Below are 27,822 nucleotides of genomic sequence, written 5' to 3' on the forward strand. Positions count from 1 at the left end.
TCAGTGAGTCTTCATGGAGCTCATGCTCTCGTTGGTAACGCCCTGTCGGCCGGGCATCTTTCACGTAAATAGTCAGTTGCTGCTCATACCGCGGACCAAGGAAAGGGGAGGAGGGGACCGAGGGACGTACCTCCATGGTCTGCATGGAACCGCCTTTGAGAATCTTCTTGATGACCTCGTCGTCGTCGTCGGTGCCGAACTCCGAGTACAGCACGTTCTTGGGCGCCGCGTCGTACGTGCCCTGGGCGCCTTGTCTACAAAACGGCCTGTCAGTAGGCGGCTCCTCGACGCTCGGGGACCTTGGTGGTCTGCCAGAAGGGCGAGAATGGGAAGAATGTGTGAGTGTGTGAGTGTGTACCTGTGTGTGAGGAAGATTTTGAACGACGACACGAATTGCGCCAGGGGGATGGACGTGTCGCCCTTCAGCCACTGCTTGTACTGGTCTACGTCCTCGACGAAGACGAGGAAGTCGTCGTCGGAGCCCTTGTAGTGGATCTTGGTCTGCGTGCTCTCGCCTCGAGTCATTTTATTTCTTTGAGGGGGGGGATTTTGGAGAAACTTTGTGAGCTTGGGCAGGTGCGGGGTTGGTGTCGCGTGAGCTGTGGTGCGGGATGAGCTCTGCGTGTTTGTGAGTGTGTTGCTTTTTCCAGATTACTTCAAGGAAGAAGGTGTTGTTGATGGAGTGTTGACACGATCGAGTCAACTTTTTGAAAGTTTGTTGGTTTGGTTTTTGATGGAACGATGGAAAACGGGAAACTTGGGGAGAAGGGGGAGAAGGAAGGATGGAAATGGTGCGAGAGGACGGGCTTAATAAAGTTTGCCCGGATGCCGAAGTGGCAGCTGTCGGTTTCTGCACTCGCGGGATTTCAGAATGGCGTTACTTGGTATGACGATTCGAGAGCTTCCTGCGGGTGGGAAGACGAGAGCTTGGGGGGAGCTACCAGTTGACGTCATTGGCGTTTGTGGGGTGTACTTGCTGGTGACGTCTGGATCGTTGACGTTTTGGGGGCCCACACATGTAGCGGGACTGTTGCGAGGGGTCAAGGACTGAGGGGCACGGGCCACCTTTGCTGAGTGGAGGGAATGTGCGACGGCGTGGAATAGATGAATTGAAAGATGGGAAATTCCAATGCCATGTGGAATTATATTTGCAGGAGCTTGTTTTTTATTTATTTATCTGATTTTGGATGACTTTTATTGACATTCTCTCCTTTTCTTCGCTTTTGCAATGGCAGGATGGGAAATGCACGCGCTCTGAACTCTGTACTACTCTCTGAGAGTCTGAGACAATCAAACTGAAAGTGGCTCCCGTTTATGCAAATCCGGCAACCTGACGTGCCGCAGTGGACTTGCTTGCCAAGGCTGTACCTGCAATATTACTTCATTGTTAGATCTTCTACCTTGTCCTGTGGGTAAGCGTGGCTATGATGTCGTATGCTTGGCGGCAGTGTCAGGTTGGTTCTGGCATTAGTGAGTGCCTGGTGGGATACGGACAACGAGGCAAGGGATGCATATGACGACTGAGTTTTGAATAAGTCTCTTTGCGAACGCGGAGATATGGCGCTAGTAGTAGATACAGGACGTGTTGGTATGTACAACATGTGCGATATGCCTCCACGGGCACCACCTCAAACGCCGCTGCAATATGGCTGCGAATAACCAATTGAAGTTGTGTCAAGAAGAAAACTCATAATACAAGAGATGCATAATTTGCCAAAACGCCATGTAAACCACCGCGGGCCAGCACATGCCCACCCAGCCATCCCGTCTCACCAACCTCACTCACTTCAACTCATCATAATCCGGCAGCGCCCACCCATCACTCTGATGGCCAGCAACCAGCCCCAGCAACCAGTCCATCCTCTAAGCTGACGCGCAGGACAAAGGTGGTGCATGAATTTACACTGGATATACATACCTATATTTTGGCATGAACTCACTCACTCACCTTTTTGGGACGTCAGGACTCGGGAGTCACTTGGCTCCCGGTGCCGATACGTCTCCACTTCGGGTCCGCTACCCGGGCAGTCCATCTCCGGCCTTGCATAATCCAGTGTACAAGGCGGCCAGGTTCACCTGCTGGGAAAAGAAGCGCCATTACTCCCATTACAGAGCGTCAGCGCATTGTCCCGCAGGATGGTAGACTTACTTATTTACAATATACCAACTATTATTGTTCTGTACTGCTGCGTGGACCCGGGAAGGAACCATTCAACTGAAAGCCTGGCCGTGCATCACTAATATCGGATTGCAGGAGAAAAAACCCCTTGACTATGAATCACTTCATATATTCTGCTTTAAATGTAGCTCAAATTCACGCCATCATAAATATGCCTGGTTTTACATACGACGTCATCTCCTAACCACATGCACATTACAAGTAGTTGCGTCTCCGCTTCTGTGTCGTGGCGGGAATCTGCTTCTTCTTATAAACAGACAGCCTGTTGCTAGCACCGCAGTACTCCGTGTCACTACCACCGCAGAGCATTCTGCAATCGGCAGCGGGGGCAACAGCTGAGGAAGCAGCAAGAGCGTTACCGCAGTAGCACTCTCGGCCATACTCAGTACCAAAGTACGTGAAGTTATTGCCATTGCTATTGCAAAACGTGGCACACACTTCATTGGTCATGTTATTCTGCGGCAGTGTCGGGCCGTCCAGAGCTCTCGTGTTGTTGCCCTCAGTTTGGCATCCGGCAAAGACATAGTCGCCAACAGCTGCAGGCTGCTCAGGGTTACCAGTGGTAATGTTGGGGTTCTGGTAAAGCTCCAAGCGGCTGCTGGCACCACAATACTCGTACTGATCACCAGAGCAAGGCATGTTGCATTCCCCAATAGGCGCCGTCTTGCTGCTATCGGCGAGGAAGCTGCCGCAGTAACATTCACTGCCGTATTCGGTGCCGAAATACTTGAAAGACTTGCAGAAGGTAGCACAAGCTTCATTGGTCATCTTGTCACTAGTAGTGGCCGCTTGTCCAAGAGCCCTGACGCCGTTGCCCTCGCTCCAACAGCCGACCATAGTGTACGGGGCCACAGTGGGCTTGTGACTGAGAGTGGCAGTAGGAGTCGGCGTAACGGGTGCGCTCGTCGTCGAGTACAGCTCGAGACGGTTGCCGGCGCCGCAGTACGCGCTGGGGTCACCGCCGCAGGCCATGTTGCATTCAGTTAGGGCAGCAGCCGCACTAGTCTTGTCAAGAGCATTTCCGCAGTAGCCTAATTCCTCAGTTAGATACTTGCATTCCAATGAATTGTCAAGGCCAAAATGAGATGAGCTTTCTAGGTTGGAGGCTTACATTCACGACCATACTCGGTACCCCAGTATACATAAGCTTTGCAGTAGTCGGCGCACTTCTCAAGGGTCATGGTGTCGTTGGCGAAAGAGGTGCCAGCCAGCGCTCGGACGCCGACACCCTCAGACCAGCAGGAGACGTGAGTATAGCCGGCAACAGTGGCACGGTGGGTAGGAGTGACGGGCGCCACTATCGAAGTTGTGGTTGTGGTCGTGGCCGTAGAACCAGGAGTTGTCGTCGTGGTGGTCGAGTTAACTGGAGGGTCAACAGCATCACAGGCTCCAGGGTTTGGAAAGGCGGTGCAAGTTCCGCCAATATCGGTGATAGCCTTGAAGGTGTCGGCTTTGCTTCCAGAAATAACATCAACCCGAGACTGGTAAGGCATGCCACCGGGAATGGTGTACTGGCCCGAGAAAAGGGTATACTTGCCAAGACAGGCGCCTTTCTGAAGAGGGACAGTGGCATTGTTTAAGAGGGCCACGGGACTGTTGGTCTGCGGCGTTTTGTAGGTAATGCTAGCCTGGGCGCCATTGCTGGCAACATCATTGCGAACAGCAGCGACAACGGTAAGGGCGCCAGAGCTGCCAGTGACACAGCTCTGAGGGGCCTGGAACAAGATATCATCCTGAAGAGGATAGCCGTTGCCGTTGTTGTCGTAGGCTTTGCTTGTTCCGTCGGCATTGTTCACGGTGACTGTGAAGGACGAGATGCCCGACGCAGCAGGAATGACGGCCTCGATGGGGTAAAAGTTAAAGTTGTCGTCGAAGCCTTGCGCAACTCCCTGAACAGTGCTCGTGATGGTGCAAGCGCTCGCACCACAGTTTGCATTGCCCTTGCGGTCCTTGTAAGTGATGGCCACGTTCTTGATGCTGTCCTTTGCGAGATCAGTGACCTTGACACGAATGAACCCGGTAAATTGAAGACCAGTGCCGCCGTTAGTCAGAGTAAGCTGCAAGTTGACAGGCTTGACGGTGTAGGGGACAATTGGGTCGGTAAGGGTGACGGTTGGAGGAACCACCTCAATCATCTTTTGAAGGACCTTTTGGCAGACGGCCTTGAAATTGTTGGCGTCAGTCAAAGTCTCCATGGTCTTGTTTCCGTCGACATTGAAAACCTTGAAGTCCGAGTTCTTGTTAATCCTGACCGAGGGGCCGACGACGAGCATGTTGGTGGTGTTTCCAGAGAGGTATTCAGTAACGACTTTGTTGTCAAAGACGGCATCAGTAGAATCGAGTGCTACATTGCCACTGACTACACCAGTAGCTGGCATGAGATCAGGAAATTCGTCTTGATGAACGCCACCAAGAGTGTGGCCGCAGGCCGTAGCCTGAATCATTTCCTCAGTACTGAAACCCATGCGTTCAAACTGCTGTTGGAACATGGTTGCCGAGTTCTGAGGCTGGGGAACACCCAAGGCACCGGCGGCGGTAGCATCTATACGTCCAGCGCGAATGGGAATGATTGGGCCGCCGCATGAACGAACAGACATATAGACCCCCATGGCAAGCAAGTCAGAGAGACTAGAACGGCGAGTGACATAAGGTCCCATGAAATTCATGGTCGTTCTATGGCCCGGACCTGTGTTCTCACCATTGTCCAACTCATACTGCAGGGAACCATCTAGACCACCAGTCTTGAAGAAGGTGTTGGCCGTTGACATGTCGTGGAAGGCGGATCGTAGCCACTCTGCAGCATTGCGGCGACCGGGACCCGAGGCTTCGTTGGTGCATGGGTTGACAGTATCAGCAAATTTGCGAGCCCGGAAAGAGTTGATTTGATACATAATCTCCTCCAATTCGTCGATGCTGGAGGGCCAGGTCGGATCAGCCAAGGCTGAGCCAGCCAGGCTGAGAAGGCCTAGCAACACAGGTGAGGTCTTCATGTTGATGAGTTCTTGGAGATTATCGAGGACTTTGAAGTATCAATTCCGCAATCCGATAAGAGAGGGCTGTTTCCTGTTGGCCAAAGCTCGCGATTCCGCGGCCTCTACTCCGTAGGATCACAGAAGCTGGTGGCCACGGCGAAAGCAAAAAGGGCAAAAGCAAAGGTGATAACCAACCCCAACAATGTCGCTGAGCGTCTACAAACGAAGGACAGCGGTCTTCAAAGCATGACCGGAAGGCGAGGACGCAGGAGATTTATGAACTTCCAAGAACACAGCACAAAAAGAAAAGCCGAACACGCATTGAAGCATGGAGGACTCAAGGAGTACGAAAAAGCGGCCGGGCATTGCCCGATGTCTCTATGCAATGCATATTGGAAATCGGTCATGGAGCCACGGGCCATGGCGGCGCGGCCCAGGCGCTCACCCACGCCTGAGAACTGCAAGCTCTCACAAGAAACGACAAGGCGCCCTGCATGCCTCGCGGAATAAACAAGTGTCCCAAGAGTGGAGGCAGGTTGTACCAATTGGCGATGTGCCATTTCTCAAACGCAGCCTAGTCTGGTTGGAATGGGCCTCGTATTTTTGGCGGCGTTTGCATTAGTCGCCCAGGGGTCGTGGCGTCCTGTGCCGGATTATCCAATATACCATTCGCCGCCGCTCAGCCGCAGTCCCGAATATCCCTGCTGTTTCCATGGTCATTCATTCGTCTCGGGCTGCAGTTCCACGACGTGTTCAGCCCAGCGAGACAGACAAGAGAGCACCTGGGTAGCTAACCGATGACTGTACAACCTCAGTAGGCTCGCTCTGTAGGGGTAAGAAATTTATCAGAGGTTGTTCCTCACCGTTTTCCAGGAAGCGGATGGATGCCATCGAGTCGTCTTGGATGCCAATACATTGGATACAGACCGTTTATGATTTGTCTAGGCCCACGCACCACATACGGCCACGCTGGATCACGCTGAACCACGCCTGATGATACTGCCAGTCTGTGCCTCCCAAGATATTGCATCCACACAATATAGACGTTAATGCTACGTGCCTTCGCTTGCAGTTGACTGGCTTGGCGCTGCTGTGTCCTGCAAGCTGCAAGAAAATCAGCTACACCATGTTAACGCAGGTGGGCTGCGTACGGACTTGGCATGGGGTTCTGTTGCCTTGTCCATATTATCACCGCTTCCTAGATGCCGTTGCATGTGTGCACCATGGGATAGAAGTCGTCTGCTGGATCAGGGTTGTTAGCCAATGGTGTACGGATTGTGCTACCCATGAGAATGCAGAGCAAGGTCACGGTACTGACATGGTACAACACAATATTCTCCGCAGAGAGCAAAACGTGCGAGGCGTTGAACAAAGGACAACTCTGATGGTGCGCACGACGGCCCTTGTTCGTCTTCCCTTGCTCGTCCAATTCCACCAACCCGATCCACCCACTTGCCACGATTTTGGCGTGGTTCGATGCAACGTGGGCGCTGAGCTTGTGTGCCTGCGAGGTTCCGGCTTTTGATCCGGTCTTCTAGCTCACTGCTCCGAATTCCTTTGTCCGTATTAGAGTCCGTGTTTACTATTCCGATGATTATGAAAGCCTACCTAGGCAAGATTACGGGTTGCCACGTGCCCAGAGGAAGGTGGGAGAGCTCAGGCAGGGTAGTACATACATGTTGCCATTCAGCGGCCGAGGGACACTCCTACAGCTGGGATTTCTCGACCTTGAAGACGAGCTGACGTTGCTACCGACAGGAGCGAGTCGCGTAAAATCATATGACGATAAATGACGGTGCTTGGCTGGTGTTGTGGCGTCGACCAAGGTTGGTGGACTGTAGCACTACCGTGCGGTGTTCGTTGGCGGCCTGGCGGCTTCTGTCCTTCTGTGCGCCCACATGTCCATCTCACATCAACGCCGCCACCCCTGAAATGGCGGGTGGCTCCTGCCTGCTTATTCACTCGTTGCTTTTCACCCCGCTTCTCGCCCCTGGCTCTTGGCTCCAGCAGATAAACGTCGCCACGGCGTTCTTAATTATCGTACGCAACAACCGGTGTGGCGTCTCAGCTGGCGGTGCAAGATTGGCCGACGACGAGACCAATCGTTGACAGCCCATTTGGCATCGCGGAGCCAGGTGAGATACATGCATACAATATGCATGTAGGCCCTCAGCTTGGGGGCCAAAAGCGGCTCCCCGTGTTGACGAACCCCATTTCGGCCCTGCCTATTGTCGACATCAGCTTCTGGAATGGGTGCCTGGATGCTACTCTGCCCGTTCTGGACTTCATCAGCGCCGATGTCTGCACATAGTCTGCTGGGGAACTTGGAAATGGCACAAGCATACATAGCCTGCCGAGATTGCATGGTGCATGGAAACGGAAGAATCTCGCCCCTACCTTCTCCTCTCCGCGGACACATGTTTACTCTCACCTGCATGGCGCAGGTCAAGGGCCTTGAACGGCAAGTTGACCCGTGCTATTGTATACTCGAGAGGTACAAGGGTTGGAGGGATCTTTGCGCACCGGTCCGCTTCCGTTATGGATGCTTTTCTTCCCGCAACATTGGAAATTACTGAATCTAGATTTTCTCAGGTGGCCAGGCCACGATGCAATTGCCGCATCATTGGCAATAATGAAGACTTTCTACCCGGGGACAATGGAACGTTGGCGACGAGGCTGTACTTGGATGCATTGTGAGTCGATAGTCATGTTATTTTCGGATTATATCGACCTATGTCCTACCGAGCTTGCCTCTCCGTGTCTTGATTCCCGCCTGGTGAATGTCTCACGACCAGCAAGCTGATGCTGATTTGATATGACCGGCCAGGCAATCTCACCGGCACTGTTGACTTTTGGACTCTTTGACTTTTTTTCCTTTTTCCCCCTTTATTCTTGCCAATAGTGCGTCGGTGGGCTCAAATATTTGGCTTGTTCAGCCATTGACACCTACCCGCATATGGATTATGTCCGCGTGTGCGGTTGCCTATGCTCGTAATTGACAAACGGGTGGCGTACCCAATGGAGGGAAACGGTCCTACGTGCTGTGCATAATGCCAATGCTACTCAATAGTTGTTCACGGCTCCAAGTGAATCAGGCACTGTTATCTATCGTTTCATGGAATGCTGGACATGTCGAACCGACTCATCGTCTGCTTTGCGTTGACGAGTTCAAGTTCGCATCCGTCTTACCAACTATGGTCGTGTAAATCAACTTGTTTCACGTGTCCCACCGCGGGCAATGCCGTTGTCTTAGTCTTGGCTGGTGGCACAATTGCAAGATATTTATAGCCATACCAGGATAGATGCTACTAATATCCAAGACAAAAATTGTCTTTGCAGCTCTTTAAAGGATTCTCGAACCCAATCTCAACCACAACAATTCCCGCCACGTCATTATCCAACTCATTGTCAACTACCACCACTACCTACCCACATCTGAGCTCATTCTGACGAACACCCAACATGGCTGTGGCTGTGGCTGTGGCTATGGCAGGCGGCGCCACAAACCAATCACATGTCCACAGACTGCTGGTTCCCCCTCCATTTGACGACATCAGCGCCCCACTGGCCACAGCTGTTGTCGTCATGCTTTCAGGTCCAAGGTACATGACGACAATCACGGCCGCCATAAACTGTCCTTGCTAGCGCTTGATTTTCCGGGAGGCAGCTCATTTAATGCGGCACATGGAGGCAAATGATGCAAGGCAGCGTGAGGAAGGCCACAAATCCAAGAAACAATCCTGAATTTCGGACCCATGAACCGCTGGTCCCTGCTTTTCCCCTCTGCGCCGGCACTTGAAACGCAGTTCCATTTCGATCGGCACGGAAGTGGCCCTTTCGTCTCAGCATTGCATCATACACTCTGTCACGTTTAAAAACTTTGCTTCCTCCAATCCTCATCCTACGCCAGGGCATCAACCTCTGCATCCCCGCCAACCACTCCAGCATCGTTAATTCCTCGCGCCCAGGATATCGAAAACACCATCACCTAAACAACCACCAGCCAACCACCATCGCCTCGTCCGCAACCCCGCTCGGTTCGTCACCATGGGCGCAAAATCGGGCCTGGCCCTCAAGTTCCTGCAGTGGTTCATCCGCGGCATCCAGTTCCTCTGCGCGGCCCTGATCCTCGGCATATACGCCTACTTCCTGGCGGCGCTGCACAACCACAACCTCCCCATCGAGACGTCGGTCCGCGCCGTGACGGGCATCTCGGGCGCCGCGGCCCTCTACACGCTCCTCGGCCTCCTGCTGCTCTGCTGCGTCGCCGGCCTCGCATTCACCTCCTTCGTCGCCATCGTCCTCGACTTCTGCTTCATCGGCTGCTTCGTCTACGTGGCCGTCGTGAACAAGCACGGCGCCGGCAGCTGCTCCGGCTACGTCGACACGCCCTTTGGCCAGGGGCAGTCCGACGCCACGGCCACAGGCAACAAGGACGGCTTCACCGCCCTGCCCAGCTTCCACACCGCGTGCCGCCTGCAAACCGCCAGCATGGCCGTTGCCATCATCGCAATGTAAGACAAAACATCAAACCCAAGAATATGAATCCACGCTCACAGTGCCACACAGCGTCTTCTTCATCTTCTCTATGCTCATGGAGGTGGCCCTGGTCCGCCACCACCGCAAGGAGAAGCGCTTCGGCCCCTCCCCCGGCAACAACTACACCTCGGGCTACGCGAGGCGCGGCTTCTTCAGCCGCTTCCGCCGGGGCAAGGATGCCGCGCCGCTGGACGAGGCCAGCCGCCTGCCGGAGCACACGCACCCGGACCAGCTGGACCACACGCGCCAGAGCTACGGCACCGAGAACACGGCCGTGAACCACGACGGCCCTGCTGATTACTACAAGCAGGAGGGCGGCTACGGGTTCCAGACGCACGGCGCGACGGGGGGCTGGCACACGGCGCCGCAGACGAGCGGCGCGCCGGCCAGGAACTACAAGTATGAGGATGGCATTTACGAGCGTGCTTGAAGCGAGCGATTCCTGAAAGGATAGGCCTTGGGAAGGGGGAAGGGAGAGGGGGAGGAATGCCGTGTGGGTGGATTGCTGTGATACCCCGACTTAGCGGGGGTTGCCTCTCGCTACGTCCTTGTCGTTTTTGATGAGGCTGGCTTTGGTGCTGTACTACGTAATGAATCGAGCCATGACCTGACAATTGTTACTAATATACACTGTTCTGTACTGTACTATCGTGGGTAACACGCCGCTGAATGCTCAGGGGCGTCTTTCGCTTTGTAATTGCATCATGGGCCAGAATCATAACGACGTCTCGTTTCGTATCAACACACGCTTGGCCATGGACAGTGCTCACAACCGCCATCACTCCAGGTCATGCACACCCCATGAGCTGGGTGCTCCAACTCCCCCACCGCTAGTAGCATACATACGTCCCAACAAAAGATATATAATCCCATGCTTCTTCGCTAACGCATCGGCTACTCAAGCCCATCCCTCCACATGATCCAGCTCGCCGCCAGCTTCTGCCTCATCCCCCCACCCGGCGTCAATCTTCTCCAACTCCCTGGTGAAAAAGTCCTGCTCCTCCCGCATTGCCGTCCGTATATCCGCCGCAATCTTATCAGGGTACCGTCGCACATTCAGCCAGTGCGTCAGGCTCCTGAGGGCCTGCTCCAGCGGCAGCGCCGAATCCACCTCGGCGTCCACATCGCTCCCGGCGAGCCACTCGTCCCGCAACTCGGGGCGGCAGTGCAGATACACGGCCGTTATGACACGCATGTTTGACTGGCGCCATTTGCGTCCGCAGTAGGGGACCTGGTTCTTGAAGAGTTTGAGCGTGTATAGCCGCAGCTCGGGCTGCGGAACCCGCAGGGACTTGCGCAGGATGGTGGAGGATTTGTACTGTACGAGGAGGAGGTTGCGGTGGGATTTGTTTTTGCAAATCTTTTGGAGGACGCGGAGGTAGTTGATGAGGGAGAAGAAATTGCGGCGAGAAAAATCTGTGATGGGTTCTTCCGGGAGAGGGTTGACGGGGTACCCGAGTTCGTCGACTTCAGGTCGCGTTGACGCCTGATCGTCGCTGGCCTCACCTTCGTCTTCCTCTTCGGGATCAAGATCCCTAGCCGGGGATCGTCTGCGTTTGATGGGTGGGGGCACAGCGTCGTCTTCACTGTCATTTTCGGAGTCGGGTTGCTGCTGCTGCCCTGTTTTGTTCTCGCCCTCGGCATCTTCTCTTTCTTCCTCGTCCTCAATTTCCAAGTCACTGTCGGCCTTGTCCTTGAGCTTGGAGCGCAGATTACAGAACTGGAAGAAGCTATTGGCTCGTTAGAACGAGGACTGCTGTTCATTTTGTTGGTGAGAGCCCCCTACCTGTTCTCTACTCGATCCATTTTGCTGTCCACTACCTGCTGAACATCCTGATGGGCAAAAAGCTTCAGCACCAGTGGGACGTAATTGGAGTCCAAAAGTAGTTGCGTGAAATACTCAAACTTGAGAACGTCTGCACAAGGTCAGTGGGGGGGGATCAACAAGAGGTAAGACCATGGCATCTTACGAGATATCCTCAGCCACTTGAGAAGTAGCACAAGAATCCCAGTCATGGCCTTGGACGTGATTTCTCTCGTCCTGGCGGCATCGACTTCCTCGAGTGAGGGCTCGGGCTCTTCCTGTGCAGCAATCTGTCCCGGAATCTCTGGCGGCCTTGGTCCAACCGGGCCGCCATTCATTCCTGGGTTATTTCCTCTGCCCGCCATACCATTGGGCATCTGGCCAGCTTGCTGCGCTACAATGGCGGTGACGTTGACCAGGATTGGCCGTAATAGGACAATAACGAGTGACTGCAAATGAGGCAACGAGTCTTTCTGTTGATACAAGGTCGGTCAGCAAATGATGATCCACATTCTCTCTCTGTTCGAGAACTTACGTAGAATCTCTCCACCGCCATTAATCGTTGCTTATCTCTTTCTGACAGGTTCTCCGGGTGTGGTCCGTAATCCACCTCGGGCTCCGGAACGTGTACATGTCTTGTTGTCTTTTCCTCGGCCTTTATCTCCTTGAGCACTTCTCTCTCCTCTAACGTCAACTCATTGAGGTCGAGATCCTCAATCTCATCCTCATCCTCGTCATTCTCCGTCCATCCGCGCTCAAATTTGAGGAAGCGTTCTCGCTCTTCCCACATTTGCCGTGTTGCGCGCGTCATCCGCACCCTGGTGGAGAAGAGTTCGCCAGCCTCAAGAATCGAAGCGGGAATATCGCTTCCTTCCCATCGCCGACTCACGATTGAGTCGTCAATGCCAGCCATGCCCTTTCCGCCAGCGCTGTTACTAGTGGCATCTAGGGGTGGGTACATGAAGGGGAAGTTTTGATTTGTTTGGTAATTCTGCTTCTTGCCTGCTTTTCCACCGACTCCGGGTGAAGGCGGGGGGGATGGTGCAGGTGTGGCGATGTGAACTGGCTGGTTTAAGATGGAGGCACCACCGGCTTGCAGCTGTGCGGGGGTTGCAATAATTCCATTTGAGCCATTGTTTCGTGCTGGGTGGTTCGGAATGGGTGGTAGGATCGATGTGGTTTCGTCTTCTAGGGGTATTAGAGGCTGCGGAGGGACATATGCTGGATACTTGGATGTGATCTCTTGTCGGAACACATGGTAGTCCAGAGGCGAGGCTGTGATTGTTTCCTTATTCATGCCCTCTTTTATCTCGCTCAGGGCCTCCTTTACCTTTGCTAGATCTCGCGTGCCGCCAAATACCAGTAAGATGGTTTTCCAGAACAAGAGGAATATCTGCGCGTCTGTTAGCAACGCAGCCCTCAAACCCCCAGCCACGTCTCAATCACCTGTGTAAGCGGCATGAAATTCTGCTCATCCCATCGCAGTTTAGAAGTAGCCGTCAACATAAAATCCACCAAAGACGGATTCAATTCCACTGAACCACCAACAGCGTTAGTCATTACCTACATGAATGAATCAACACCAGCCCACACTAAGCCACTTACACAATGCCTTGTACGACGAAGACATATCGTCGGTGTCGTTCAGCGTCTCCTGAATAGCAATATACATAATGGTCATCAGATTCATCAACTCGTCCTGTGCCTCCTGCGGGCTTGCCTGTTGGTGGATGTCTCCAGACCTGCAACAAGTCAGCAAATCGCCCGTTCACTTCACACAGCCCTGCGAGTCACCGCCTTACCAATGCAACTCGAAACAGTTTCTCAGCGCCTCCCAAATCACCGGCAATCCTTCCAACGATGCCAAACACTCCACACCGGCCTTGATGGCCTGCAGCTGGGGTATACTAGCAATGGACCGGCTGCCTCCAACCGGTGCATTCGGCATAGCCGTGTCTCCCCAACGGCCCAAAACAAGATATACAATCTTGCCTATTGACGCAGACCGCAACGCCGCGTCATTGGACTGCACTCCCGCAATGGCGGCCTGTATAAACTTGGCCCGTGTGTCGTGATCCGCATCGTCCCACGAATGCTGGCCGTCAGAATCATTGTTCCAGTGCCACTCGAATGCCTTCTGAGCAGCATTCAAGCGAACCCACTGCCAGAATTGGTACACGAACCATTCGTCAATCTCCTCGGCATGCGGTCCCATGTCTGAGTAGACAAAGTCGTAGGCAACAGGCTCGGCGCGATTCACTTCGGCGACAATGCGGCGGAGCTGGAGCAGTGAGAGAGAGTCTGTAGGTGCCGGGCCCTGTTGCTGCTGAGGCTGCTGTTTTAGCTTGGCCTGGCCTGGTCCTGCTGCTGCTGCTGCCGCTGCAAAACCAGAAGGCATTGCATTTCGCTGCAGGCCAGGTCTTGACGGCGGCACGGGTACAGGGGGTTTATTCAGTTGTTCGGCCCTCATTCCGCCTTCAGCAACTTCTCCCGTATCTGCTACATCGTCTGTCGGCCTCGGGGGCTCAGAGGTCTCCTCGGGAACGGATCTGGGAGTCGGCCACATGGCTTGTGGTGGTGACACTGACGAGAGCAGGGAGGTTAGGCGGTGATGTCGTAACTCGGTCGTTCCTGGCGCATTGCGCGTGCCGTCCACCGGTTTGTTGTGCGCTGTGTGAGCTTCAGTCCATTTGGCCCACCTCAACCAGGCGCTCGATTTCGTGGGCTTGTTGATCAGGGTTGAAGATGGTTTTCGCGTGACTATCGATGCGAGGGGCCTACGTTTGTGAGCGAAGCTTTAGCTCTGGGTTGGTGCGATTGGCGGGGGTTCAGGCTGGCAGGTACGGACATGGAGGAAGCATCCCCATTGGCTGGCACGAACCTAACAAGCGCAGCCAAATGCATCGTTCAAAAAGACATCCATCAAGGACGGAGCGAGACACAAGTGGTTTGTTTGTTTATTTACTTACTATGTTTTACTAGTGATTTACTCATTCATCTAATTAATTGATCTCATTCTAGGCTCTCCCCTCGCAGATTTAAAAACAATCTTGCGTCCTGAGCCGGACTGCACTATCCCAGTATTCAATTCACCGTAACACTATACGCGACGATCGTCTACAGGCTCCAACGGCATAAAATAATTGCATTATCTGTGCGAATCGCTTGTGAACAGTTAACAAGCGCCGTTGCATCACCAAATATCTTCTTCTAGCCCGCCCTATTCGCCACCGCTTCCACTCGAGGCGTCGTCCTGACCATCTTCTTCCCCATCGGGCTTGCCCGCCTTCTTCTTCGCCCTCTTCCTTATCTTTTTCAACCGGTTCAGCCTCTTCTTCTTCTCCTTTAAATATTCCTCCTTATCCAGCGCTTTCTTCGCCGCAGTATCAGCCTTCTCCCTCTTAGCCTTGATCTTCATCCGCGTCGCAATCCGCCTCTTCTTCCCCGGCCTTTTTCTCGTCTTTGCGTTCTCCTGTCCCGTCACCACTCCCTCCATCTTTTCGTTATCCTCGGCTTTTGCCCTTCTCACGATAGTCACCCTTGTCACTTTCCATGGCAACTCCATTCCCCATGCCGGCCAGTGTGATCGCTCGACGACCTCTTCTCCAGTCACTGCTGCAGCCAAGTACTCTCGCCTTTTGCTGTCGGATACATTTCGCACCAAGTAATATGATGGAGGTCGTCGATGTACCAATGCGCCTTCTCCAAGAGGCCCGGTGTCATCTTCCAGGACGACTTTGGCCGGCGCGCCAGCAGTGCCGAAGAGCCGGAAGTCGAACTCGCCCAGGTCCTCGTCGGAATTTTCTTGCACCTTTTGCTTTCCGTCACCTTCTTTGGTGGCCTCGGTGGGATTTTGGAGTGCTAGATGTGGCCTTGCGTGAGGAGTTGAAGCTGTAGGCGCCGGCTCATGAACATCCATGCCCAGTGACTTGGCGATCTGCGCATTCAGCCTCGCCTGCAAGTCTAGATCGATGCCCTCGTCTCCACTGCCACTCCATGATGAATCACGATCATTGTTCAAATCCTCCCGGCGCACCCTGCATGGACATCAGTCACAGTCTCAAGAATGAAGGTCCCCGTGAGCAATGCGAACCTCTTTGCCTCGGGCAGCTCAAACATTGTAGCCAAGCTCGGAACCAGCCAGGATCAGTGTGCGATTTCTGCAACGCGAATTAAGATTGAACGCCTGGATAACGAGCCAGTGGCTCTCGATTTGTGCACACGGGCTGTGGCTCGTGACTCGTGAGCAAGTCGCCTTGGGCTCGTGGATGAAGTTTCAGTGTTCCACCAGGTGACCAACCTGCCTCGGTCCCACTTCAAGCCGCCAAGTGAGTTGGGGGCCATTTGCTTATCTTATCGCACACGGCCAACGGAAGGCGTCGGTCGGGATGAGACCAGCAAGCGCCCTCCGTCTGCTTCCACTTGCTTATTATTAGTAGCGAGATAACTGCCGCGCGCTAACAGACCATAGCTCGACTTCATCGTGGCCAAGCGTAATCACTTCAAAATCAAACATCACAGCATCCAGAGCCCCAAGCCGCATAACACAAGAACCTTGACAATTTCTGGTATCTAATGTGTGCATGTCTGGGATAATTCTAAAAAAAGCTAGCTAAATGCGAGAGAAAATACAACCCCATTGCAGTGCCGAACGGGGCAGGGGGGGCAAGGTAAACAAACAAGAAATGAAGATGCGAAAAAAAAAAACCAAGAAGCCTCTGATCGCTATAGCGCCGCCGTCAAGGCAAATATTAGCGGGCAAAAAACTAGTAATAAAACTCGATGCCAGCCCACGGGTGGTGCGGCCTCGGCGTCTGTCGTCAAATCCGTCCGTCCCATGGCTCATTAAACCAGAACACGTCCCTAATCAATCCCCAATCAATCCCCCTATCAGACCATACCTCACGCCACAAAAGAGCCTATCCTGGCCATGCTAATGCAATGTACTCAAAAAATGCAGTTATATACGTCGAAGTAGTGGGTCTCGCCTGCATGCTCAGGACGCGCGCCCATGCAACTCCGGCAAAACCCAACCGAACCAAATCAACAAACTTGTCAACCTGTCAGATATGACTGTTCCATACAGCGTCAAACAGGTTTGATTGATTCATATAACATATGTAGATCGGAGGCGTCCCTGGTCCAACCGCCTTGCTCCATGCAAAAGGGTCAGGCTGCTGTCTCTTGGGCCGTTTTGCATCAAAAACGGTCAAACCAGGGCTCCCCAATAGCGGGTATCTAGCGTCCACAGCGCCAAGCAACGCAGATGGTGAATAGTAGTAAAAGTAGTGAATATAGTACATTATGTTTAGTCAAAATGAAATTGATGGCTTGCTGCGGATTGCATTCTACTCCACCAGACCCCAGCCTGCCACTGTTCAGGGCGTCTTGAAGGGTGTTGTTGCAAGACATATCATAGACACATCATGAACTATCCTGCAGGGAATCCGTAGAATCTAAGCAGCTGTCCACGAGTAGTTGTTCATTGTATCAAATGAGCCACGAGCGCTGTTGCTGTAGGGCGCAGGTTCGTGTTTCAGTGGAGACACTCCTGAATAAGATCTGCCATCATTGCTGGCATAAGAGAGGCTCGAACTAGACTCTGCAGCCGTAGTTGTCCATGTATGAGCGGGAGGGTAGTAATCTCTTGACGGGGCAGCGCTGCCACCTGGCGAGACATCACCTACGCCGTTCGAAATACCACGAAAAGCATTGTATCGATAGTCTGGGCCTTCCGTATTATGGATGGATCCATTGCTGTGAACAGACTGGTGGCCGTGGTGCCGGGGGCTCTTGGAAGGCCTCGGATTGCTGTCAACGTATCGTGGCATGCTGAAACCACTGTCTCCTCCCAAAGTAACCGTGCTACCAGGGAGCTGTGGGGTCGACGTCGTGGTATAATTATACTGAGATCGTATACCAGGCTGGGGTTGATCTGCAGTCGCCAGTGGCAACGGCACCGAAGAGCCAATCGAAGTTTGTAACGGCAACTCTTGTGTCTCTGTAGCAAATCCCGAAGATCCGGAGAGTGGCAGCTTTGAATACGAATCAGGTGCCATTGATGAGGGGACCTGGGAGTTCCAAGAAGGGTATGAGCTGTATTAGGATACACAAGTTAGTTCATTCCCGCCGACTAGCGCAAAAAAAAAAAAAAAGTCCATACTATGGGGTTTTGGCTACTAACTTGGATCTCATGGGATTGATACTTGGGTTGTGAGGTTTCGGGGGGCTAAACGTAAACGCCGATCTGGGGACTTGCATATCCATACTCCTAGGCTTCCCGTCTTGTTTGAGATTAATAGCGCTGGCGACAACACCCAATCCTGTCTCCACCAGCGCCTGACCTCGCGATCCGGCGCTCGATCCAAGAAGAGGAATTTCCTTGCGGGCCTGGAAATTCCGTGGGCTGCGGCCACGGACCACAATCGGAGCGGTGATGGACTCTGACAATACAACCTTGGAGTTGTCAGAGAGCGTGCCATGGACCTTGAGGTGCAATACAAAGTGTTGCTGTAGCTCCTTTCGACGGCCATTGTTGGCAGTGGCGCTAGAGTTGTGTTAGAAGACCGAATCGACTTGTCAACCACGACTGTCATGCATAGCGTTTACTTACATCCTGAACTGAAGTCGACGCCAGCCGATGGGATAGACGGCAAAGTCTCCATCGTTTTCGTTTCCATCCTCCTGGAATGGGATCAGAGGCAACGGAGACGGCTCCTGGTCCGGGCCTTGGCTGATTTCGGGAGAGTTGGGTGGTGGAGTCTTCCAGGGAATCACGATGAGTCGTACAGGATTGCCATCTACAGACTCGATGGCAGACACAGCTACTTCCATGTTACTGACGGAGAGCGTTTCGTTGGACTCGGTAACCACAGAGAGCTGTCCTCGTGGCATGACCAGCGAACCACTGATCTGGAACAAGTTTCGACGGTAGCAAGTCAGCTCAGGCTGCAATACAGAGCCATCACTGCTGCTCGCAGGCATCTCGGATAGAAAGAACATGCCGTGGAGCTGAGCAGACAGTTCAAGCTGCTGTACACGGCCCTGTTGATCGACAATGGTAGATTTGTCTTGCGAGCGTCTGAAGGAAAGCAACTTGTGGTCCTGGTTCACTGTGAGTCGCGAGCCATCGTCCCTCATATCATGAACTATTTCCTGGTAGGCTGGTGGCTCGGTTTGGGAGAAGGACCGTTTAAGACTAGAATAAGAGTTTTGACGGTCGTAAGAGGCGGGCTCATCCTGAGAATATCGGTTATACGAGTAGGGCTGGTCCAACTCGCCTCGGGGTCGAGCCGAGAGATGTGGTTGCGAGTGCCCATGGATAGAAGAGTCCATGCTTCCAAGGCGGGTAGGCAAGTGTGAAGAGCCGCCATAATTTGACCATAGACTTGAATGAGCAGGTTCTCCTCGGAGCTCTGTCATGGTGGCTGCTGGGTATGCTGCCGTAGTCATCATGAGCACATGTCTTTGCAACAAATGCCTTGTAGAACAGGTTGTGCCAAAAGTGATGAATTACCACTGGGACAGGACCCTGGGAACGACGGGGTTTTTATGCCGGTGATGAAGAAGGCGTAATGATAAGAGCCCAAGGGCGGGAGCAAATATAACCGCCTTGAGATGATTTTAAGTTTGAACTTGGACCGTGACGGATGAAACGGCGACAGCGTGTGGCCTTTAGCTTTACACGGGCCGAGTCGTAAGGCAGGTTCAAGTAGCACCGGCTGGCAGTTTGGATAAAGGAAAGATGTAAGTATGGTGGTTGTAGAATTGCAGATCAAGTTGCGGGCGAGTAGTATACTACTTGTATCCCGATGGATCCCCCCCCAGGACGGCAGATGCTTGTGGACTCTGTGGATTCTGTGGAGGGGCGTGTGTCCTAAAAGGCCCGGCACTGACCTGGGTACATTTGGGACGCGAGTGCCAGGGCCGGTGTTAACAGCCAGGAACGGGAACAAGCCCAGCGTAGTGTGTGTAATTGCAATTAGGGTCATGGAGCAAAATGAGACTAAACAGGCTCAGGCTGCTCAGGCTCAGGCTCAGGCTCTTGGCCCATCCATCCACTGGGCTAGTATCGATCCGTCTCTGCAATCTTTCGTCCATCGAGGAACAGAGCTAAGTCCGCCTTTGTGTAGGCGTCTGTTCTTGGAAGGCGAGTAATATCAAGAGGGGGCCGGCCTAGCAGGAAACCCAAACCTCGTGGACCGTGTGAGGCGACGACGACACGATTTCCCGGCGGGCTCCATATCTCGAGGAGACGAAATGTAAAGACAAAACACTCTTCAATGTGCAATGTGAATCCATCCGTGCCTCTGCCAATTCTTGGCACGCCAGTTGTCTTTGTTATGCAGAAACCATGAATTACCCCAGAAGCATAAGGGGACTTGGAAGCCCTAAATGCTGCCCATGACAGATGGACGGTTACGTTGGGGGCGAGATCAAGTCCGACAGCACGGGAAGAGCTACCGTGGGATGGGACATGGGGCCAAGACATCATCATGGGTGCAGTACGAGATCGAGGGGCCACACAGACGAAAGGTCCTTCCTTTCGCGCTGCCCCATGGGAGGCAAATATTACATGCTTGACACGCCCCGTTATGTCAACCTATCGACCGTTTGCCGAAGAGGAGACGAAAATATTCCTGGTCGGTTCAAGGCCAAGGGGGCAACAGTGTCAGAAGCCATGTACCGGTGACGAGCCGTGGGGAGGGTGGGCGAGTCTGCCGAGCGGGTGTCTGTCACAGAACAGACAGCAACCAGACCTCCATGGTAGTGATTACTTTTGCTCGGCATGGGCCTGAGGAGTGCAACAAGAAATCGACGCACGACGCACGACGCAAGACGGAGACAAGACACGGCAGGGGTGTCGGTGGGTCGAAGGATGGTTAGTCTCTTAACAAACTCGAGCTTCACAAGCCTCATGGCTCAAGCGCACATTCCGGACCCTGACGAACCAACAGTGTGTGTTAAACAGTTGGAGGCAGAATGCTCCGATACCACCAGGAAAGCCAACTCCAAGGCCCGCAATTCTTCTAGAAGTTGGCTTCCGCGTACCGGTATAGCACCACAAAAAAATGGGTGACGCCCCAAGGCAAGTCTTCCGGTGGACGTGGACGCTGTCGTTATCATGGCCAGCCAAACCGTGAAGCGAGCGAGGTATTTGAACCTCCCCCGCCAGAGACACAAGTGGCTACAACATGACCAGTTATGAAATACACCCAACGGAACCCACGTTTTCGCGCAATACGGCAGCTGGATTCTCTAGCCTCGCTTCCATCTTCCGCCGACTTGCTATGCAGGGTAGACGACTAGAAGAAGGGCTGGACAAGCCGGCAATCTCTGATGTGGCTGTTCGTTTCTTGTCAGAGGACTCGGCCGATAGTAGTTGGCGACTAGCGGCTGGCGGCGATATTCAAGGACGAATGCGCGCCATTGCCACACTCTAGCCAACCCCCGAAAATGGTGGCAAATCAGTCATGCGCAATGCCCAAGCAATGTTGCCAATTAGTGTTCAACACCAAAGAACATGTCTAGACTAATTGTGCTAGTTGTGTCAGGAGTTCGCCCCAGAGTGTCGGCCGAAAACAATTCGTCTCGCGTCATAGCAAGAGCCACGAGACCTCAGAAGGTCAGGACCAGTCCTGCATGGGTCAGGTGCGGACAGTGACCGAGGTTGTGGGAGGCACGGCCGACTGACTTTTGTCAATGCGTCTGGAGATGCCATATCAAGCGCAGAGCGATGGCGACAAAGTCTCGAGCTTAAGAGCAAAGGAGAAACCCGAGTTGGATAAATGGAGACCCTTCCACTAGCGGCGGCATTGGTTGGGCTGACGGGTGCGCCTCCATCGAAGCCATCTTTTCCATCACCCACTAGGATGCAAATAAAGCGGGTGCCAGGACATGTCGCTATTGGTTAAACGGTCTGCACGAGGCGGGCTTACTTCCGGTGATGCCCCATGCTAGCCGTTCTTTGCGTCGATGTGCCTGCTATCACTGTTGCAGGACTGGTGCGGGACACCAACCATCGTGGGCACGGGAGGCCAAGAGGGAGTGTGTTGTCATCTCCTCCGGCTGGCTGTTGCCTTTTCGGCCGGCCTGTCAGGCTATTCTCCTCCCCTTCCCTGGCCACCAGCCATGGCCACGATTGGTCCATTGGTCGCAGCCATGTCTTAGTTATTCGGAGACAGCCACTTTTCCCATTTCGACAGGCCGGCATGGTTGCACACAACGGTGCAGAGTCGAGGCTGTTGAGCAGGCATCGCCCGAAGGGGAAGCTCATCTAGGGTTTGAGGTTGCTAGAGGCAAGCAACTGGAAAGAAGCGAGCAAAAGCTGAGGGTGTTATGGAAGAGAAACTTGGTGGTATTTCTCCTTAAAAACAGGATTTAGATATTGAAGACCAAGCCGCCAGCAAAGGATGGCAAGCCTTGTCTATACTAAGGACCACTGCCGTGGAGGTTTTTAGTGCCGCAATCCCGGAGGGTAGCCCAAAGAGGTGTGTGTAGAGAAGCAGACGAGCCAAAACTAAAAACAGGGGCGCGTTGTGAGTAGTAGTACTACTACTACTAGAACCGAGCATCTAACAAGCTGATCAAGGGGCCAGCAGAAACCGCTTGCTGGTATCCGTACTCCATGGACCGCGCAAGCATGGCCAGGCCAAGGGGTGCAAACCGGTCCCGCAGGCACAGGGAATCCAATGCCGCAAGGATATTGAGAATTTGAGAGAGGTGAAGCTTAAACGCTCCAACTGCTCCGAATGCAAGGACTCGTCTGTTGTCACAGAAAGTTGGTGATACCCCTCTCTCAGCCTCCGGTATAAGTTAGATCTTTTATCTCTTAGTCGGTTGTTGGTATCTTTTTTCGTTTTCCCCCAATGCCGGTACCGCCACAATGGAACGCCGCTCGGCATGCAGGGTCCAGTTGCTTGAGATAGTAGTATGTATGCTCAACGTCGTCGCACGACCAACATGACAATCCCAATTTGGGTCAGTGGTCATAGCGGGAGCATTCCCAGACAGTAGGAGGCTCATTCTAATATCACGGAGAACATGTCAGGAAACACCCCATACACACAAAGGGGACACCAGACTTACTACGGGGTAGCCAGCTGCATGATGAAGGACTGCAAGAAGACATACGTAACCACGCCCATCAAAAGGGGTAACATTCCCAATCATCACACCTTCTACTCGAAATGAGAAGCCGGCTTTGATTTGTCCAGGCCCAAAACGAAGCCCACTTTCAACACTTCCCGTTGATGATATATGAGATGTGCACTCCGTATAAATCATATTAACTGTATGCACAACTCCGTCCTCTGAAAGTTCCCATTGGCCTGCCTGAAATGCCTCAAGTAGGCGTTCGCAATCATTTTCTTCTGGTGACGACCACATGGAGGCCAGGTTGGAAAGTTTGGCCCTGGATGTACAATTTGCGCCACGGCCCACCCCCCTTGCGCCTTATGTAGGCATAAGAGGCTCTAAAAGATCGGACATATTGTTCGGCCGTAAAATCACCTAGAGGCCTCTCGCCCGCAGAATCGTCCGCCAGAGGGCGGTGCATCAGAGCCAGGGAGAAAAAGCCCAAGTGCGCCGCCAGGCAGCCAAATTATTAAAAGCCTCGCCCACTCGCAACCACTCAACGCAGTTTCTGAGTGGGCGAATCGTAGAGGCAGGTCGATGTTCGAAAGCAAGTCGATCTCTCCATTTGAATTCATCGCGCCTAAGCGTATCCTGGTCCATATCAACGATGGAGTCCGGGCGGCATTACGCCGCATACATAACACTCTTGTGTCACAGGTTGATCAACCGATCTCGTGCACATTGCCATCATCTGCTTGGTGCGTCGTGACCCCCGTGTGTCAATGTCAAAGCCCCACGCGACTGTTGGCCTGTTCACGAGGCGAGATCCTCACGTCCAGGTGTGAAAGTCATCATGATTCGAAAGGGGCTTTTAGGCTAGACGGTGACAGAAGCCGGCCATTCGGTTTCTGCACGGCCTTGCGCAAAGCATAGGCTATGGTGAGATCTTGTGCGTTCCGTGTAATACAGCCGGGAGCTTAATTTGGGAATGAGGTTAGAGCAGAAAACGACAAGTGGCTTGGCCTTCCTCGAGATGTGAGTGGGACCTGTGTCCAGAGTCCTGAAAATAGGTAGGGGCTGGTGACTCTCGGCTTTTCTCAAATGCTTGGCCCGTGGCCAGGTGAAGATTGAAGATGTGGGCGTGGGGTTGGGGTTGGGGTTGGGGTGTGAGGCTGTGAGGATCACTGAAGTGATATTAATTATCTATGGCACAATGGTGGTGGAGACGGGCGAGACGAGAAGGACCAGACACATGCACACACGGCGCTGAGAGACATGGGTGCACCATACTTCGTACTCGTTGCTTCCTATGTAAAAAAAAGAAAAGAGAAAGAAAACGGCAGGAGCACCCAAGGCGTATCGCAAACTGAGACGTCCGGACACGTTCGTCATAAAATATACTGAGAACCAAGTCATGCATGTATGTACTTAGTATGTATGTGCTCTGTACGGACGTACGTACTGTACATTACTTTATGCGATGTACTCGTCGGCTTTTATTCAGAGGTAAAGTTCCCGCGTAGTATGGGGTACTTCTGCAAGAAGTACCTACCTAGTCGGTAGGCACTTGGATTGCCACTCCGTATGCCGTACTCCGCAGTGCGTCATGGTTCATTCTTGCTGCGTGAGTGGGCAGGAGGTTGCGCCCCTGCCGAGGCTGCACATTACTTGGAGGCGCTGCTGCCTTCGGGCCATTCACCAAGAACAGAAGCAGAAACTACACTACCTAGGCACTAAGTACCTGCCTCTGTCCAATTAAGCCCAGCAATTCTGGGCCGCCCCGTAAGGCAGGTTCCCCCCACGCCATCACGCATGCGCCAGTGGGCTGGCCTTGCCTGGCGAGCTGGGAGTTGCGGGGGTGTAAAAGCGCATCACAGCATTCCGAGCCAACAAAGCAGGGAAGGAGCACTTGACTTGCAGCAGGTACGCTGACCAAAATGTTCCAAGTTCTAAAACCGGTGGGCCAATCATGCACTCCGAAATTGGTGTCTGTGAGAAACAGGTCGTGGGAACATCGAAATTTCGAGTCCGTGGCAGCAGGAGAGAGGTCTCTGCTGCCGTTGACTCTTATCTCCCAACCTCGGGCTTCAATCGTCGTCTCCTGAAGAACCCACGCTACGGAGTACGCGAGCGAGAATTCAAGGTTCCCGTGTCTTGACGTCCCCGAGCACCCAAACACGCAACCTGTGGCCGGTCATGTCCAAGACGACGTCGAAACATGGCCTCCCGCATCATCGGCATTGCTTCAAGCAACGACGGCCTCTTTCTTGCTCGAACCCTTCGCAAACGCAAAATCCTGAAGCCTGGCCTGGCATCTGTGCCCACCGCCTTGGCACTGCTTGTTCAACAGTACGTAACCATTACCGAGACCACACTGACCTGGGCACATCTAGCCATCTCAAAGCGTCCAACGACTGTGCGCTCCTCACCATCACTAGCATCATCCGCTGGGACATGGCACCTGACCAGGGTGGTCGACATCCTCACCTGATGTCACCGTCAAACTAGAAGACTAGCCTGTTCCTTCTATGCATAGCAAGGGACGGTCCCCCAGCACAGCATCAAGGCGATCTTGCCACGGCACCCGCGTCAACTCCAGGTCCCGTTGGACGCTCAACAAGCTATAACCATCATCCACTATTATCCATTATGAACTTTCGCAACATCCTTCCAATGTACATCCCTACATGTGCCGCATCCTTGCTGACCCCTCCAGTAAACTTTATCGACCACACTGTGAAGTAGCATCCGGAATGCTGGCCGTTCAGATCCACTGTAACCTCTTGGTGGAAGCACAGTGGCGCAGGGTTCTTCCTTTGTCTCAACTTTACGATGCTGTGGCCTCTCGCCTAAATTTCGTGATACCGAACCAGTGCGCAGGGCAAACAACAGTTGCAGTACAATATCTGGGCGCACATTTCACACGTTGTTGCGAGCACTCTTTAGGCATAATGATGTCTTTTCATTACCTACACCAACTGCGACATCGCCCGTTTTGAAGCGTCCAAGTGTAGATGTCTTTCCCTGATATGTGCATGGTCTGCCAGCAGATGGCAACTTGCATACATACTATGCCACAGTTTCTCGTCACCACCAACCTTGATGACCACAGGGTTGAGGGGAGCTGACTTCAGTGTCATTTTCCCATTCACAGATACTAATCTCTTCACTCTTGAAAGTCGAACCGGATTGTTTGCAGCCGTTCTCAGCTGTGTTTGCGATGTAACCATCAGGGATGGTGCAACCGTCCACTTAGGCAGATCTGCCTCTCAGTGCCACTCATTTGGCCTCGCTTCCTGCTGCCATTTGGTGTTGGCAAGGTGCAAAAGGGTTACTTCCCGCCTCGACCCGCTTATCTACCTGTGGTTTATTCTTAGAGTCCCACGCGAAACTCTTTTTTGCATTTGAGCAATTAAGACCTAGTCCACTCTGTCAGAAACAGCGCATGTTGGCGTCGACAATGCCGTGAACTAGACGCAGACACGAAATCGTCCTCAGTTATTGATTCGACGGGATGGACTTTCCTCTACAGGTTAGGAACATACGGCGTGTTGCGCGATGGATACTTACAAAATATCACTGAGATCATGAATGAGCCCGTCTCCCAAGGTCAGAAAAGGATGTGGGAATCGCCCCTCCTGGCCCGTGCTGGACGCTCAAACGGACCTTCCGACACTGTCCTTGGATGTTGCACCGAGATCATGCTCCGGCCCGGGTAAATATTGCTATTAAATATGTAAGCAAAGGGGGTGGATAGTTAAGTATCCACGATTCAGCGATCCGGATCTCGAGTTTTTCTTGAATTCACGACTATTCTTGCCGCGTGGATCACGGTGGCGAATACTGGGCGCGACCAGCCTGGTTTGATTGCGGAGCCTACGATTTCGTGCTCCGTCCGCAGTACAGATGGCGTGAGTTGGAAACACTACAAGTCAGTATCTGCTTTGAGCGCGGATGTGCTTTGGAGGATACGACACCTTCCATGGAAGCGCTAGATAACCCATCGATACCGATGCGCACTGCCCGTCCCCGAACTGCATATGACAAGTAGGTCTCATCCCGTAGAACCTTACGCGAGCTTGTGAGCTGACAAGTACTCGTCATCACCGTGAGGCTGTTGGGACATAGCTACCGTGGCTATGTACAGCATCTTGCTCTGCTACAGGAGCCCTCGCAATAAGCGACACATTAGGCATATCATGAGCGCTTTCCTTCAATGACCGCCTAGCCTTGTCGCGACAACGTCTGATGCGCAATAACCTGACAAGTTCTGCGCAGCCCTTGTGCTCTCCCCATCGGACTTTGCTGTGAAGACGCACCAACCATCACAAACGGCTTAGCCAACAAAGGTCCCCTGGGTCATGGACACAACCTTGTCGCCCACGTCTAGGCGATTGGGGGTGTAATGACAGACGATTGGCAGCAGAAGGTTCGCCAAGTGTGGTTCATTCGGCTGACCCACCAATTTCGTTGACGATCTCCGCGCGCTTGCCTTTTCTTTACAGCCACTACAGACTGAGATGGTCGGCCGAAATCGTTAGACCCGGTGCGCCAACATGTTCTCACCAATGTGAGGAGCTTCCTCTCGGCTCTGGGTCTCGCTAGACTACGGAGTGCTAGTAGCAGGTTCTGTTTATTACTCAAACGCAGTGGTGTTATCCGTTGGTGCATGACTCTTTGCCCAACGTCTGATGCCGCCGTCCCAGAGTCGCGGGGATGAGGCCTGGGGATATCCATCCACTATTGATGCATTCCATGATGTATCTCTGAGCGTGAGTTTGCATAGAGTGGGATATATCGATTCAAGAATAGATGTTGGGATCAAGGTACCCATGTATGGGACTAATGTCCGATACGCTGGACACAAGAGGTTATGAGCTTCTCTGTTGTTTCTATGACTGATCTGCGGTGGTTTGTTTAGTGATTGCGAATTTCCGTGAAAGCAGCCACCAGCGACCGTAGGAGAGACAAAGTTTTCGAATGTTGCGTGGTTTATGCAGCAGCTGGTCTGCATCAGCGATCACCCACTTTTCGATCTTGTACACGGCAACAGATGTGCCATGTTTATGTATGCGAGCCTTGGGATTTGCCTAGTGCAGAGGTGGAGGGGGACATTTTTTTTAAAAAACAAAAATTTAAAAATTCTGGGCCTGCTAACTGCAAAACACTCTGCTTGGCTTAACATAGAGCATGCGGTTAATATCTCTAGATTCCTCACTGACATTTGAGGGACAGGTCCAAAGACCAGCCGT

At 53.0% G+C, this 27,822-nt stretch overlaps 8 protein-coding genes across 8 annotated transcripts; 3 read left to right on the forward strand and 5 right to left on the reverse strand.

The window, feature by feature from the left end:
• Positions 1–525, reverse strand: MAA_07283 (Ribosome maturation protein SBDS; the record flags this gene model as incomplete). The annotated part of the gene is made up of 3 exons (XM_007825281.1): positions 1–57; positions 131–308; positions 359–525. The coding sequence occupies 3 exons, from the start codon at positions 523–525 to the stop codon at positions 1–3; spliced, it is 402 nt and encodes a 133-aa protein (XP_007823472.1).
• Positions 526–2,374: 1,849 nt separating this feature from the next.
• On the reverse strand, positions 2,375–5,169 carry MAA_07284 (copper radical oxidase; the record flags this gene model as incomplete). Its single annotated transcript, XM_007825282.1, has 2 exons — positions 2,375–3,210; positions 3,291–5,169. 2 exons carry the CDS (start codon positions 5,167–5,169, stop codon positions 2,375–2,377), a joined length of 2,715 nt encoding a protein of 904 aa, XP_007823473.1.
• Positions 5,170–9,198: 4,029 nt separating this feature from the next.
• MAA_07285 (uncharacterized protein) lies at positions 9,199–10,120 on the forward strand (the record flags this gene model as incomplete). The annotated part of the gene is made up of 2 exons (XM_007825283.1): positions 9,199–9,665; positions 9,721–10,120. The coding sequence occupies 2 exons, from the start codon at positions 9,199–9,201 to the stop codon at positions 10,118–10,120; spliced, it is 867 nt and encodes a 288-aa protein (XP_007823474.1).
• A 468-nt stretch (positions 10,121–10,588) lies between these two features.
• On the reverse strand, positions 10,589–14,060 carry MAA_07286 (HAM-2, protein required for hyphal anastomosis; the record flags this gene model as incomplete). Its single annotated transcript, XM_007825284.2, has 7 exons — positions 10,589–11,420; positions 11,477–11,606; positions 11,661–11,967; positions 12,030–12,887; positions 12,941–13,029; positions 13,100–13,236; positions 13,297–14,060. The coding sequence occupies 7 exons, from the start codon at positions 14,058–14,060 to the stop codon at positions 10,589–10,591; spliced, it is 3,117 nt and encodes a 1,038-aa protein (XP_007823475.2).
• Positions 14,061–14,714: 654 nt separating this feature from the next.
• Positions 14,715–15,613, reverse strand: MAA_07287 (uncharacterized protein; the record flags this gene model as incomplete). Its single annotated transcript, XM_007825285.1, has 2 exons — positions 14,715–15,531; positions 15,588–15,613. 2 exons carry the CDS (start codon positions 15,611–15,613, stop codon positions 14,715–14,717), a joined length of 843 nt encoding a protein of 280 aa, XP_007823476.1.
• Positions 15,614–16,950: 1,337 nt separating this feature from the next.
• On the reverse strand, positions 16,951–18,916 carry MAA_07288 (NDT80/PhoG like DNA-binding family protein; the record flags this gene model as incomplete). The annotated part of the gene is made up of 3 exons (XM_007825286.1): positions 16,951–17,590; positions 17,679–18,041; positions 18,108–18,916. 3 exons carry the CDS (start codon positions 18,914–18,916, stop codon positions 16,951–16,953), a joined length of 1,812 nt encoding a protein of 603 aa, XP_007823477.1.
• A 1,772-nt stretch (positions 18,917–20,688) lies between these two features.
• MAA_11254 (uncharacterized protein) lies at positions 20,689–20,937 on the forward strand (the record flags this gene model as incomplete). The annotated part of the gene is made up of 1 exon (XM_011413234.1): positions 20,689–20,937. One exon carries the CDS (start codon positions 20,689–20,691, stop codon positions 20,935–20,937), a length of 249 nt encoding a protein of 82 aa, XP_011411536.1.
• A 3,851-nt stretch (positions 20,938–24,788) lies between these two features.
• MAA_11255 (uncharacterized protein) lies at positions 24,789–25,078 on the forward strand (the record flags this gene model as incomplete). Its single annotated transcript, XM_011413235.1, has 2 exons — positions 24,789–24,919; positions 24,964–25,078. 2 exons carry the CDS (start codon positions 24,789–24,791, stop codon positions 25,076–25,078), a joined length of 246 nt encoding a protein of 81 aa, XP_011411537.1.
• Positions 25,079–27,822: the final 2,744 nt, after the last annotated feature.

This window comes from Metarhizium robertsii (genome assembly GCF_000187425.2).
Source record: "Metarhizium robertsii ARSEF 23 chromosome Unknown MAA_Scf_5, whole genome shotgun sequence".
Classification (NCBI taxonomy): Eukaryota; Fungi; Ascomycota; class Sordariomycetes; order Hypocreales; family Clavicipitaceae; genus Metarhizium; species Metarhizium robertsii.